Genomic DNA, 12,075 nt, shown 5'->3' on the forward strand with positions numbered 1-12,075 from the left:
TGACTGACTCGTGACTATTGACCGAGATTATTTACTACGCCTTGGCAAACCCACGGAAGACACGAGAGGTTTTACCGGGCAGAGAAAGGCGAGTGACCTTGTGCCCGTCTCTTCCGACGCGTCAAACACAAAAGCAAACTTCGGGAGTTCGGTCAGCCGACCGGCAAACCAAAGAAAAGTAGTCGTGAGTGAATCTGAGTTGAGCCGCGATCGGGCTGACTGCCTCCGCTTCGGACATACCCGGCTTGAAAATTAAAAATTGGCTAGTAAACGAATCAAGCTCTAACTTAGCATCTCAGAGCACATATCCATCAGCATGACGCATGCCACTGCATCAGTGGAACATGGGCACACATGTGGGTCATCCGTAAGAAAGCAACTCACTCACGCCAAACACACGCCGTGCCAACGATGTCGGTCCCAACAGCCTCGTCGTAGCGGTTGGCTTGCGAGATTGAGAGTCTATTCACACTCGTGACTGCAAGGCTTTCCATGGTCAGCTTAAGCATTAGGCAATTTTGTGAATGGGCGCGCCTTGACTCTCTCTCGACGCCCAACCCATCCAGCTCTCGTCATAGATGCTGCTCTGCACCCCGATTTCCTGCAGCGCCAACCAGATAGCCGCTGCCGTCATACCCGAGCCGCATGTGTTAGTAGCGGCAAGCTCTCCACCACTGGAAGCCTGTCTGAGCTTGTCGAGTGCTTCCATACCTCCAACCGTATCACTCAGTGTCCTCCACAATTCGATCTGGTCCTTGAGCACCGTATACTGCTTGCCATCCTTGCCCGTCTCGGTCTTGAGCAGGTTGGGAAAGGGGAGCGAGAGACTGTTAGGGATGTGGCCGGAAGAAAGACCTGGCCTAGGCTCCGGATCCGTGCCTTGAAATCTGCCCTTGGAGCGTGCGTCGAATACAGTCTGAGCTCGAGCGCCCATTTTGGCGTTGGCCAACATCTCGTCAAACGAGCGGATGATGCCATCCTGCAGCACTGGCTCCGGGTACTTGGATTTCGAGACCGATGCCGGTTCGCCAGATTCTGTCGCAAGGCCGTTGTTGACCCATGCTGGGAGCCCGCCATTGAGGACCGACACATTGAGATGGCCGAATGCCTTGAACGTGAACGCTGTGCGCGGAGCGGAAAAGACTCCATGTGTGTCGTAGACAACAACGTGAGTGTCTGGCTCGATGCCGTGCATCGATGCTGCCTCGGCGAACGTAGCTGGGGAAGGCATCATATGAGGAAGGTTGCGAACGCTTTCCCCGACGGTTGCCACCTTGTCAACGTTCCAGAAGAGGGCTCTGGGCAGTCGAGGTCCTGCTTTGAACTCTTCGAATGCATTGCGAGGCGGGTTCGTGTTGGGCATGAACCATGTGGCGTCAAGGATGCGCACCTTGCTGGTGCTTGCTTTGTCGGCCTCGATCAAAGAGGCGAGTGCCTTTGGTGCGATGACCAGAGGCACTGTAGGTGGCCGTGCTGTCGAGGCCATGTTTCTAAAGCCGCTCGCTCTTGAGGCATACGATGGTTCGATCCGTGCAAGCAATTTTGTGCGTCCAAGGCTGGTCGTTCGAGCGACTAGCATTGTTTGTCCAACTTTGAGTGCGATATGATTGAGCAACGTGGTGGAAGATTAGAGCACCAGCGACAAGCCCATACTTGGCGTGTGTGAGGTTGGCCCAAGCACTCGTGATTACGAAGGTGGAGCCGATGCTACTCGTGACTATTCGTGATTCGTGATTCGTGATTCGTGATTCGTGATTCGTGATTCGTAATTTAATTCACGATTTGATTTTCGGTATAAGTTATGTTCTATCCTTGACACAACCACGAACAGAAAAATGCTAGGGTTGAGTCACGTGAATGTTCTCATAGCAACCCACGTCATACACACTCAATCGCGAATTCACAACGCATACAAAACCCCTCGTACCTAACATGTAACGATGTTCTGTACCGTACAGTACACTGAAACATTCACAGCCTTAGATGGCACCTATCTGCTGCTCAAGATCTATTTGACCACTTTACGCGCGCTCTGTGTGACAACGGATGTACAAAGGCCATACAAAGGGAGCTATTGGCGAGGTCCAGTTCACTGGCGTCTGCCTTGGCGCACGAGTGGCAAGTCGGAAGGCCTCGATGGCCTGATCCCTGTATTTGTCGATCATCGTGAGCAGCCCTTAGACCCTGCTTCTCGCCTCGGCCATCCTAGCCTTCCAGCGGCCAATGGAGATGACGAGCTGCATGCGGTGCGCTACATGGCGTACCTAGCCTGGGAGGCCTAGCGGATGAAGAGTCAGAGTCTGACACGCAGCAATCACATCCAGGGATGGTGGAACATTAGCCGTGATACTGGAAGCTCGGTCGGACTGGAAACATCTTTGGTGGTTGGTGGCGTCAATTGTGATTCTGTGGTACTTCAGGCTGAGTCTCAGTTTGTGTCTAGACGTGATCTCTAATCGAGCCTCTACCGTGTTGGAGAGACACATAGACGAATGCCACATGCTGTTCCCCGTGGGGAAGCAACAAAGTGCTATCAAGAAGCATATAGAGCATGCTAGCGGCATAACGTGGGGTAAGCATCGCCAAGATGTCACGACAAGATCGCCAGCTGAGGGGCGCTTTTCCGCTCCACTTTTAGACGGGCCCGACCTGCTGCTGAAACTGATCACTTACAGGTCATGCCAGAGAATCGCGGGGGAATTGCATCGGATGTCGTGGAGCACATGACATTGACCACATCGAGTTTTGGACTGCATTGCCCGCGGGGTGCTCGAGATCTACCGAACAGACTCTCACCCCGCGGGGTCTACGGACGCCCGGTTATTGGCGCAGGCACGGAGAGGACGTCGGCAGTATAACCAGCACATGGCCAAGAAAGGCTGTCAGATGAATTTCGACAAAGCGCCTCAAGGTGGAGCAGATGCCAGCAAGGTGGGGGTGAGCGGCTAAGGGGGTGAGATCTCCCCGGGCAAGATGGTAGATTGCCGGTTCGGTTGAATGCAGAAGCGCCAATAGATGAAGTGACATGGAATCATGGCAGGAATGACGAGAAGTTAGCCGCGCCGCTCAGCGTGGGCAACAGCAACGGCACACTCTAGGTGCTGCATCTGACAAAATGGAGCGTCGTTCCCCGCGGGGGCTGGCTGAGGTCATTTTACATGCATGTCGACAGCAATCACGAATGCAGTAGCGAGAAAGTCGATCACGCTCGGCATCGTAGATAGCAAGCTGTGCGGCTGGTGCAAATCTTGTGGCCATGGTTCTCAGGAGCGTCTGACACGGTTGTTCAGTACGGGTGCCATCGGCCCGGAGTTTGCCAACGCTTAGACTCGTCTTGGATGCCCAACCAATCACGACCCACGACTCACGACTCACGACCCCAGCATGCACGGATCTGAGACGCGAGACTAGCGGAAACTTTTGGGCTAGTAAAATTTAGGGTCCAAGGCGAAATCACGAATCATGAATGAATGCTCAAGGAGCGAGCGATACAGTCGATACAGTTTTGAGTAGTACGGTACAGTACTCGTCACTGAAAAGTGGTGGCTACACGTTATCTGCCCTGAGGCGTGAGCATGAGGTTATGCAATCACATTCACAAATTCTGAGGTACAGTGTAGCAAACCAACCACGAACGACTCACGACGTGACTGTGACTGTGACTGTGACTGTGACTGTGACTGTGACTGTGACTGTGACTGTGACTACGACTCGTAACTCGTAACTCAGAGGCTGCCACAGTTGTTAGTCGTGAGTGACGGTCCGACTTTGTTCCTTGTGAATTTAACGTTAATCGTGAATAGTTTAGTTGTGAGGCTGTGAGTCACTGAGGTACTATTTCGCGTCTTCTCGTGTTGAGCAACCACCTTCACGCTTGGTGCTTTCGTGATTCGCTGGTTCGACCACTTTACGGTGCTCCGCAGTCATGACTCGTCAGTTGACTCGTCTCGTCTCGTCTCGTCTCGCCCCGAGTGGCAATCGTGAAATGTCAATGCCAGTTGTGAATGATTCTCACCGTGCTTTCTCGCTTGTGTACTCACAACTCTCCAGCTGCATCACCTACAGATTCTCGAGTCCCCACCACAATCCGTCCTGGTGCCTTTCTAGTCTGTCATGCTTGCAAGCCGCAAGCAATCCCGCCCCCCTCACCAGTCATAAGCATAGCGCTCTGAAACCACTTTGTTCTCCGTGCCGCATAGAGCTTGCCTTTCCCCCACCACGACCCTCAACTCGGATAGCTTGCGTCCCGGAACATTGTCATCAGGTGGTCATCGGCAGAATCTCAGGTACACACGGCTTGCTCCTCTCCACCTTTCTGTCCTCCCCCGCAATTTGGGTTACCGATTTGACTCTGGTCCTGCAAGAGAATAGCAATACGCTCACGCTATTCGTCCGCATCATTTGCTTTTCCGGTGCTACCATCGATTGGGTTGAACCGACGCTCGGTATCCTCTGTTCTCAAACTTGACCTTTGGATTTCGCCAGTCTTTCACCTTGGCTCCGGCCCCACACGTTACCGCTGTTGGGCCAGCCTCCGCTCTACACAGTTCTTGCTTGGTGTCTAGCCATCAGCAAAACGGCAAAAAGTACAAGTAGGCACCGTCCCAAGCAACTTCCTCTCTCCCTCCGACACCCCTTATCCAACATCACCTGCTACTCGCCATTTCACCAGAACCTCATCGCTGCCTTCCAACATGACACGTTCCAACACCGACGGGTCCATGACCCCCTCCAAGCAGGAGGGCAACTTGGTCTCTGCTACCCACCCACCGCTTGCCAAGCGACGTTTCGGTTCCACGTCGCTCACTGAAGATCTTCAGCGGCATTGGCGTGTCTACCTTCTTGGTATCTGCGCTTCCTTCGGAGGTCTACTGTTCGGTTGGGACACGGGCCTCATAGGCGGCGTTCTCAACATGGCTGCCTTTCAAAATGATTTTGGCCTCAAAAACAATCCATCCAAGCTAGCAGCGCTCAAGGGTAACATTGTATCCGTCTTGCAAGCTGGCTGCTTTTTCGGCGCCGCTTCCAGTTTCTACCTGCCCCACCGATTCGGTCGTCGCAACGCCATGTTGATCTCTGCTGCCGTCTTCCTGGTCGGCTCCATCATACAAACCACCTGCCGCCTTCATGGACAAAGCGCGACTTCCGCTTTGAACCAGCTCTACGTCGGACGTGTCATCGGTGGATTCGGTGTCGGACTCGCCTCTTCGGTCGTGCCCACTTATCTTTCTGAGTGCGCGCCTCGCTCGATTCGGGGTCGACTTGCTGGCATGTACCAGCTGCTGATTGTCACTGGTATCTGCATCGCCTACTTTGTCAACTACGGCATGGTCCAGAACTATCCCGACCAGCATTCGAGCGCTATGTGGCAGGTGCCTTTTGCTCTGCAGTGTCTGCCCGGTTTTCTTTTCGTCGTAACCCTTTTCTTTCAGCCAGAGTCTCCGCGTTGGCTCGTCGAGCAGGGCAGAAGTGAAGAAGCTCATCGCGCCCTCGCTCGCATCAATCGTACTCCTATCGACGATCCAAGCGTCGTGGCAATTCTCCAAGAAATCCAAAATGATCTCCAAGGAAAACAAGGCCTCTCCATCCGTCAACAAGTCCGGATGGCCTTCGCCGAAAGAGTCACAACATATCGAGTCTTTACCGGCGCCCTTCTTATGTTTTTTCAGCAGTTCACGGGCACTAATAGCATTAATTACTATTCACCCCAAATCTTTGCCAGCCTTGGCGTCACTGGTCAGTCTAGCGGTCTTCTGGCGACGGGAGTCTATGGTGTCGTCAAAATCGTAACCACCGGTCTTTTTATGGTAGTGGCGATCGAGCAGCTTGGCCGCAAGTGGTGTCTCATCACTGGCGGCATTGTTCAAGTATTTTGCCTCTTTTGGATTGCAATCTACCAGGCCGTCCGTCCCAGCGGAACGCCTGTTGACGGTGTCGGCTACCTGACCATTGCCATGATCTATCTCTTTGTAGTTGGATATGGTCTCGGATGGTCTTCGGTCACTTGGGCTGTAAGTGCAGAAATTGCGCCGAATCAGCTTCGTGCGTTGGCCATGTCGGCAGCTACTATGAGCCAGTGGTTCTTCAACTTTGTCATTGCACTCATCACGCCTCGGGCGCTCGAACACATCAAGTTCGGCACCTTCATCCTTTTCGCCGTTGTCACATCGGTCGCGGTGCTCTGGGCAGCGTTTTTCCTGCCCGAGACTAGCGGTGTCTCTCTGGAACTCATGCACAGAGTGTTCCAAGGCAACATCATCACTAGGTCGATCCAGGATTTGTCACCAAAGAAGAGAAAGGCCTTCCGCGACAGGTTGATGGCTGAAGCGGATGGTACGATTGATCAAGGAACCAACCCAGGTGTCAATCAAGAGCAGACCGCCTCGGCTGACGTTGCTACGCTGGACAGGGTGCCGTCAAAGCTTCCCAAGGGTGGCGAGGACGGCATCCTCAATACGTCGGATGCGGTCTCGTCTGACAACGACCATGGCAAGAGGTGATAAATAGATTTGCTATATGATTTGGTTGATGCTCCAAGTTGGGGGGTCTTCTTTTCTTTTCACATGATCCATCTTATGCTCCCGTTTTGTACTTTTATACCATCGATATCAATCAAGCATGCTGCATCTTGGTCACGTTCAACGAAGCTAGCGAAATGTCTATATGCAAGATGCATCGACGTGAGGATCAAACAGCGATCGCGTCAGGCATGGCACGCATGAGCAGGACACACAAGCCGGTAGACCGGTGCTTCAACGAGACCAAGACCTGTACGTATGCACTCTCACAGTGGCCTGCAAAAAATCGTGCTTTTATCGATATGCAACACGGTGACCGCAACAGGCAGGACTACTGACCCCTCGTGCTCGTGCGGCCACGCTGAGATGGTCAGAGAGCACCTCCTGCTGCACTGCGCTGTGCTGGGAACGAAGCCGCACCTCGTCCAGCGCGGTTTCCCTCCCACCGAACGTGGCGATTTGCTATCTCTGCTCGTTGCAGGGGTTGGAAAGGCGAGCCTGAAGAAAAGGAAAGCTAGCGTCACGTCTTTACCAAGATGCTCTGCACGGTCAAGTTGGTCGTGCACGAGGCGAGAGGTGCCGTGAGTCACGCTGACGTCTGCATGGAAAGGGGGGTGCACTGACGTGGTGTGCAGTCCGAGGACCGTGGTCGTGAGTGTCCCGTGCAACGGCGACAAATACAAGGGAATACCCTGCGTCGAGTCGAGTCTTGCCGGCAGCGTGCTGCTCATCAGCGGGTACAGTATGTGTGTGACTCGCCCAGACGCTAAAGCGAAAGAGTGGGCTGTTGCACGGACCAAAATGTGCGCAAAGAGGATCGGCATGGATGAGCACTGAAAGAGTGAAGCACTGACTGGCGTTCACATCTGAGTTGTTCTCTTGCATCATCTCGTCTTTGACGACTGTCGACACCGCACGACCACGCCACGTTCTTGGTTTACTTCGGCACTTGTCTGACCTTTCCCGTCTGTTTCTCGGCAGGCCTGTACTTGCTGCAGTCGTTCGCGGCCCACGTCATCGACATTGGGCTCTCTGCGTGTCCTGTCGGGGACCGGGGACCCGTTCGTACACGTCGACCACGCCTCGCTTACGAACGCAAACGCTTGTGCTATCTCTGGCCATGCAAGATACGGTCGCGCATCCACTGAGAAAGGTGCGGGCCGGACATCAAGAAACATTGAGCTTATCCACACCCGACTGCACTCAAAACAATGCCAAGCAACACAAAGTTGAGCCCGAAATCTGCACGTGCTGAGCGCCACTTGCAGCTGTCCTCTGTGGGGCTTCTGCGTCGCTACTTAGCTCGTGTACGGACGTTAGTCTTCCATGGTCCTCGCCAGCGTTCAAGAGTTCGTATAGCTCCAACGGTTCGCTGTTGGCTCTTCGAACGTCATCACGAGCATCCAGCATGGTCTGCTGTCTGAATACTGGCAGCGATTCGCCCTTATCGATGCACGAACTGCCGTGGGTGTTGTGAGCAAGACACGAGTGAGATACTTAGTTGTTCTACGTTTGCAAATACGCTTTAGATAGGCACGGTTCGTGAATGTTGGGGGTTTTGCAGAACGTGGTTCGAAAGCGCAGACGCTCGGAGCGGCGACTGTGGATGCCTCAGCGTCTGAAAGAGCGACGATCGATTGCGGATCCGTGAGTGGAGATCGTCACTGGTCAATCCAAGGTCCCAAACACGAAAGGCTGTCCGGCTTACAATCACGAATGTCGCTTCCGCCTCGGCTTAAGCCTCAGCTTAGCGCATCCAATGTTGGTGCAATACGCCCCACCTATTCGTGTTTCATCCAGACGAACATGTACGCCAATAAGGAAATTGCCATGACTTAGTTGTACCTTCCGAAATACCTTGCTTGTCTCGGACCTTCACAGCGATTCTGACACACCCATCTGCAAGCGTGGACGAACAAGCATCTCGACTGGCCCGTTAAGCGAATGCGAGGTATGGGCGATTAAATCGTACTGATCGGCGGCGTAGACGCGGTGCAGCTCAACAACGATGGTGTGGGCAGCGAGATACGCTGCGACCATGTCAAGGCTCAACCGTGGCGTGTCAAATGAAACAACAGTCGATGATCCACGGGATCAAGCCGGTCTCAACACCAGCCGACACGGAAACGCATCCCAGCAGCAATCGGGAACGGGCGATCTCTAAGGTGGTGCGATTATTGGAGGAATACGAATACAGGTGCAAGCGACAGTCGTGAGTGATTGATTTCAGAGTAGCGGCCTCGAGTTCGAATGCTGCTCCTCAGCTGCGTCGACAAACGGATCCGCGTCCAGGGAGACACGTGTCGTTCCGCCCGCTGAGAGCGTTGGAAAACTCGACGACGTCGAGATTGGTCTCGACGTAGACTCGCTGAATGCATCGCCAGCGGCGGCCGCCTCGATGTCGTTGCTTGCCAGATACGTCGGCACGCTGACGCGAGGGATCTTGAAGTTGCAAGCCGCAGCCGAAGGGCGTGTCAATCGACTGTGAGATGTGGCACCAGTGCCAGACGTCAGCGCGGTGGTGTTGATCGGTGCAAGGTGAGCGTGTATCGGTGTAGATTTGGGTCGCGGTTGTTGTCCTTGGTGGTGCTGAGTATTGCTGTGGCTGGGATAGACGGGAATGCGATCTGTTAGCTGCGTCTGAAGAGGTATGCTGGTAGTCCTGCAGAGCGCGAGACGAGGGTCAACGGAGGTAGCGCCGTATGGCGATGCAACGCGCTGACCAACATTCAGGCTGAATGGCTCATTGACCACCCGGATTTCTTGCTCTGAATGCGCCGACGGAAACACAGTCATCACGTTGTTCATTGACATGCCATCGTGGGATGGTGAGTAGGGTGTGTACGCCTGCGAACGTAGCTGTGAGCTCTCACTGAGTCGGCTGAGAGCGGCTGCGTCGAGAGTGTCACTTGCTACATACGCTTCCACCGTCTTGTGGCGAAGGCTATCAGCGCACCGAGCCGCTCTGGGCGATCCGCCAAGCTTTTCTGATAGAGTAAGTGGACGCAGAGCTGACATGCGCTGCGAAGCATGGCTAAGCCGCCTCGTCGTGCGACGTGAAGAGGACCATCGCAGCAGAGCCAGAAGAATCAGAATCAAGATGATCGCGCCAATGACTCCGCCAGCAATCGCGCCTTTGTTGACGCTGTGAGAAGTAGCCAAGCCCGAAGATGAGGCCGAGGCTGAGCCGGATGGGAGCGAAGAGACTGGTGCTGCTGACACTGATGTTGAGGTTGCTGCGAGCGATGTGCGTGAGGCCGACAACACCGAGGCTGGCCAAGATCGTGGCGTACTCGCAGAAGTCATCGTGGACGCGCGAGACGCAATCGTCGAGGCCAAAGCTGTCGCAGTTGACGTACTACCCTGAGCGCTGCGCGTGCAATCACCAAAAGTGAAGGTGCGCGGATCGATCGCGCTCACCTGTACAGTGGAAGAGCTGGCCGAAGTGGTCGTCGTGAGAATGTTGCCGTTCATGTCGGTGAGTCCAACGCCGATGCGATACTGTCCGCTGAGTCGAGAGTCGCCGAAGTTGGCCACCTTGTCGTACGTTCCTGGCGAGCCAAACTCACCGCCGGGAAGCGCCGAGTAGAGTAACGAGTAGTTCTGGCCACCCTGTTGTGATACGAAGAAGAGCTCAATGTACGATGAGACGCTCCATTCTGTCTGCGAGAGACCGACACTCCAACTTAGCTGGCTGCAGTTGACGGACTGCACGGAGAATTGCAGAGCGCTGACCGGCAGTGATACTGCTGCAATGAGCAGTGCAACAAGCGCGCTCGTCCGTAATGAGACCATGACGGCAGATGTCTAGGCGTAAACGATCGCAGCGAAGATGGTGATCAAGGAACAAGGTCGAGACGAAAGCAGGCGCTCCAGCGATGAGGGCAAACAGGCCAAACGGACCGGGATGCGATGGTTACAGAGTTGTGCAGAGTCTGGCAATATACACGATCGCTCTTGACGCACAAACGAGCATAGCCAGATGCACGCGGTGAAGTTGAGGATCTAAGCTCAAAGCGGGGCAGGAAGACAAGAGTTCTTCCGTCTGCATGCAGGAAATGGACCAAGGAGAGCCAGACCGCACAAAGAGCGTCGCCGACTGGTCGCGATTGGCATCTTGGGCGTCGACTAGTCTGGACAAGGCTGGTACAATGCAGAAGCTTCAAGTCATCAGTCGACTGCATGCATCTCGCCAAGGGCGCGGTCTGGGAGCCACCGTCGCACTGGCGCCAAAGACATGTTGCCACCATCTGTCTCCGTTTTCGAGCTGACCCGCATTTGCACGCTCCCTCGACCCTCGACCCTTGGCGTTAATTCATTGGGCTAGCGAATGACATTCGCACTGTGACTGTTTTGGACAACAGTTCATGGTATGCCGGCACTCTGCGACAAGCGCAACGCTCGTGAAGCGTCTCTGATCGGGCTATGCTTGATCGTCATGTTGTTGCGCTGTGTTCCTGATGGCGAGCGACCGTCTCGTGTCTGTCTCAGTCTTGAGAGACTTGTCTGCCTGGCCGTGCTGTGCTGCCATCGTGAATGCCAGATTTTTCCCAGATCAATCGTGGGCAACGCCCAACCCTCGCTTGTGCCGAGGGCGTCGAACGGATTTCAATCTCCGACGCAGGACTCGACTCACGGTAGCCAGACGCTCGCGTTAAGACTTGTGACTCTTGACGGCCACGATTGCCATGCATCTCTCTACATTCGTGATTCACGATTCGTGATTTTGCCCAGAAAGCAGCACTTGCCGGCCACGCATGACTGCTGCCGTCGTGATCTGTGCCTCGCCCAATCACGAACGTGATGCCTCCATCAGCCGCACGCTTGTACGAATCCTCCATCCTTTCCACTCAGATATCTTCGAGCTTTGTCCTAAACACAACCACCATCGCTTGTGTCTGCACTTTCCTCTTTCCAAAAACGCATACAGTCAGTTTTTCGTTCAATTGCAGCGCTCATGATGACCTGAGGACAAGCTTGCACGCTGTCTTGCATGACTTGGTCGATATCAGGTGCAATCAACCCTAAACACCAGTGCGGGGAAAAAATACAATTCGAAATGCCAGCAAGGTATCAATATTTGAAAAGAAAACTAACGTTAACGTTATTATAAAAGCCGAATTGGGCTGCTTACACCTCGCTATCAACCTGGAAAAAAAAGAATACCAAAAACCTCTGCGACAAAAACAAATGCATTGACGGGGAATCGAACCCCGGTCGGGACGAATTCGTGGTGAACCTTCGACGAAGGCGGGCTGGCAACGTCCCGTGATACCACTACACTACCAATGCTTAGATGCCTACGCCACCTTGGTGTTGCACTATAAGCCACAAGTCTTCAACAACTGCCAGGAGGGGTTTCCCTCTGCATTCGTGACCAAATTTTGAGAGGGTGAATCGTGAATCGTGAATCGTGAATAGCGCCATCCAAGTGCCGTGCTACGATCTTGAAAAAAGAACACCTAGAGTGGGCTATCACGATCACGTATTGTGTAGCATTGTGCAGGTCAAGCGTGGTAAAGCACAGACGTTGCAATCAGGTGAGAGAGAGAGGTAT

General features: G+C 54.0%; 5 protein-coding genes and 1 non-coding gene across 6 annotated transcripts; 3 read left to right on the forward strand and 3 right to left on the reverse strand.

The window, feature by feature from the left end:
* Positions 1-508: 508 nt before the first annotated feature.
* UMAG_00059 (thiosulfate sulfurtransferase) lies at positions 509-1,486 on the reverse strand (the record flags this gene model as incomplete). The annotated part of the gene is made up of 1 exon (XM_011387730.1): positions 509-1,486. One exon carries the CDS (start codon positions 1,484-1,486, stop codon positions 509-511), a length of 978 nt encoding a protein of 325 aa, XP_011386032.1.
* A 454-nt stretch (positions 1,487-1,940) lies between these two features.
* Positions 1,941-2,282, forward strand: UMAG_00060 (uncharacterized protein; the record flags this gene model as incomplete). The annotated part of the gene is made up of 1 exon (XM_011387731.1): positions 1,941-2,282. The coding sequence occupies one exon, from the start codon at positions 1,941-1,943 to the stop codon at positions 2,280-2,282; it is 342 nt and encodes a 113-aa protein (XP_011386033.1).
* Positions 2,283-4,694: 2,412 nt separating this feature from the next.
* Positions 4,695-6,500, forward strand: UMAG_00061 (uncharacterized protein; the record flags this gene model as incomplete). The annotated part of the gene is made up of 1 exon (XM_011387732.1): positions 4,695-6,500. One exon carries the CDS (start codon positions 4,695-4,697, stop codon positions 6,498-6,500), a length of 1,806 nt encoding a protein of 601 aa, XP_011386034.1.
* A 155-nt stretch (positions 6,501-6,655) lies between these two features.
* Positions 6,656-8,682, forward strand: UMAG_00062 (uncharacterized protein; the record flags this gene model as incomplete). Its single annotated transcript, XM_011387733.1, has 7 exons — positions 6,656-6,770; positions 6,844-7,099; positions 7,154-7,264; positions 7,517-7,671; positions 8,083-8,326; positions 8,400-8,469; positions 8,506-8,682. The coding sequence occupies 7 exons, from the start codon at positions 6,656-6,658 to the stop codon at positions 8,680-8,682; spliced, it is 1,128 nt and encodes a 375-aa protein (XP_011386035.1).
* Positions 8,683-8,744: 62 nt separating this feature from the next.
* UMAG_00063 (uncharacterized protein) lies at positions 8,745-10,313 on the reverse strand (the record flags this gene model as incomplete). Its single annotated transcript, XM_011387734.1, has 1 exon — positions 8,745-10,313. One exon carries the CDS (start codon positions 10,311-10,313, stop codon positions 8,745-8,747), a length of 1,569 nt encoding a protein of 522 aa, XP_011386036.1.
* A 1,396-nt stretch (positions 10,314-11,709) lies between these two features.
* Positions 11,710-11,810, reverse strand: UMAG_16003. The gene is made up of 2 exons: positions 11,775-11,810; positions 11,710-11,744 (listed from the first exon to the last, which is right to left on the reverse strand). It is a non-coding gene; the product is annotated as a tRNA-Gly (tRNA).
* Positions 11,811-12,075: the final 265 nt, after the last annotated feature.

The sequence above is a fragment of the Mycosarcoma maydis genome, chromosome 1 (genome assembly GCF_000328475.2).
Source record: "Mycosarcoma maydis chromosome 1, whole genome shotgun sequence".
Classification (NCBI taxonomy): domain Eukaryota; kingdom Fungi; phylum Basidiomycota; class Ustilaginomycetes; order Ustilaginales; genus Mycosarcoma; species Mycosarcoma maydis.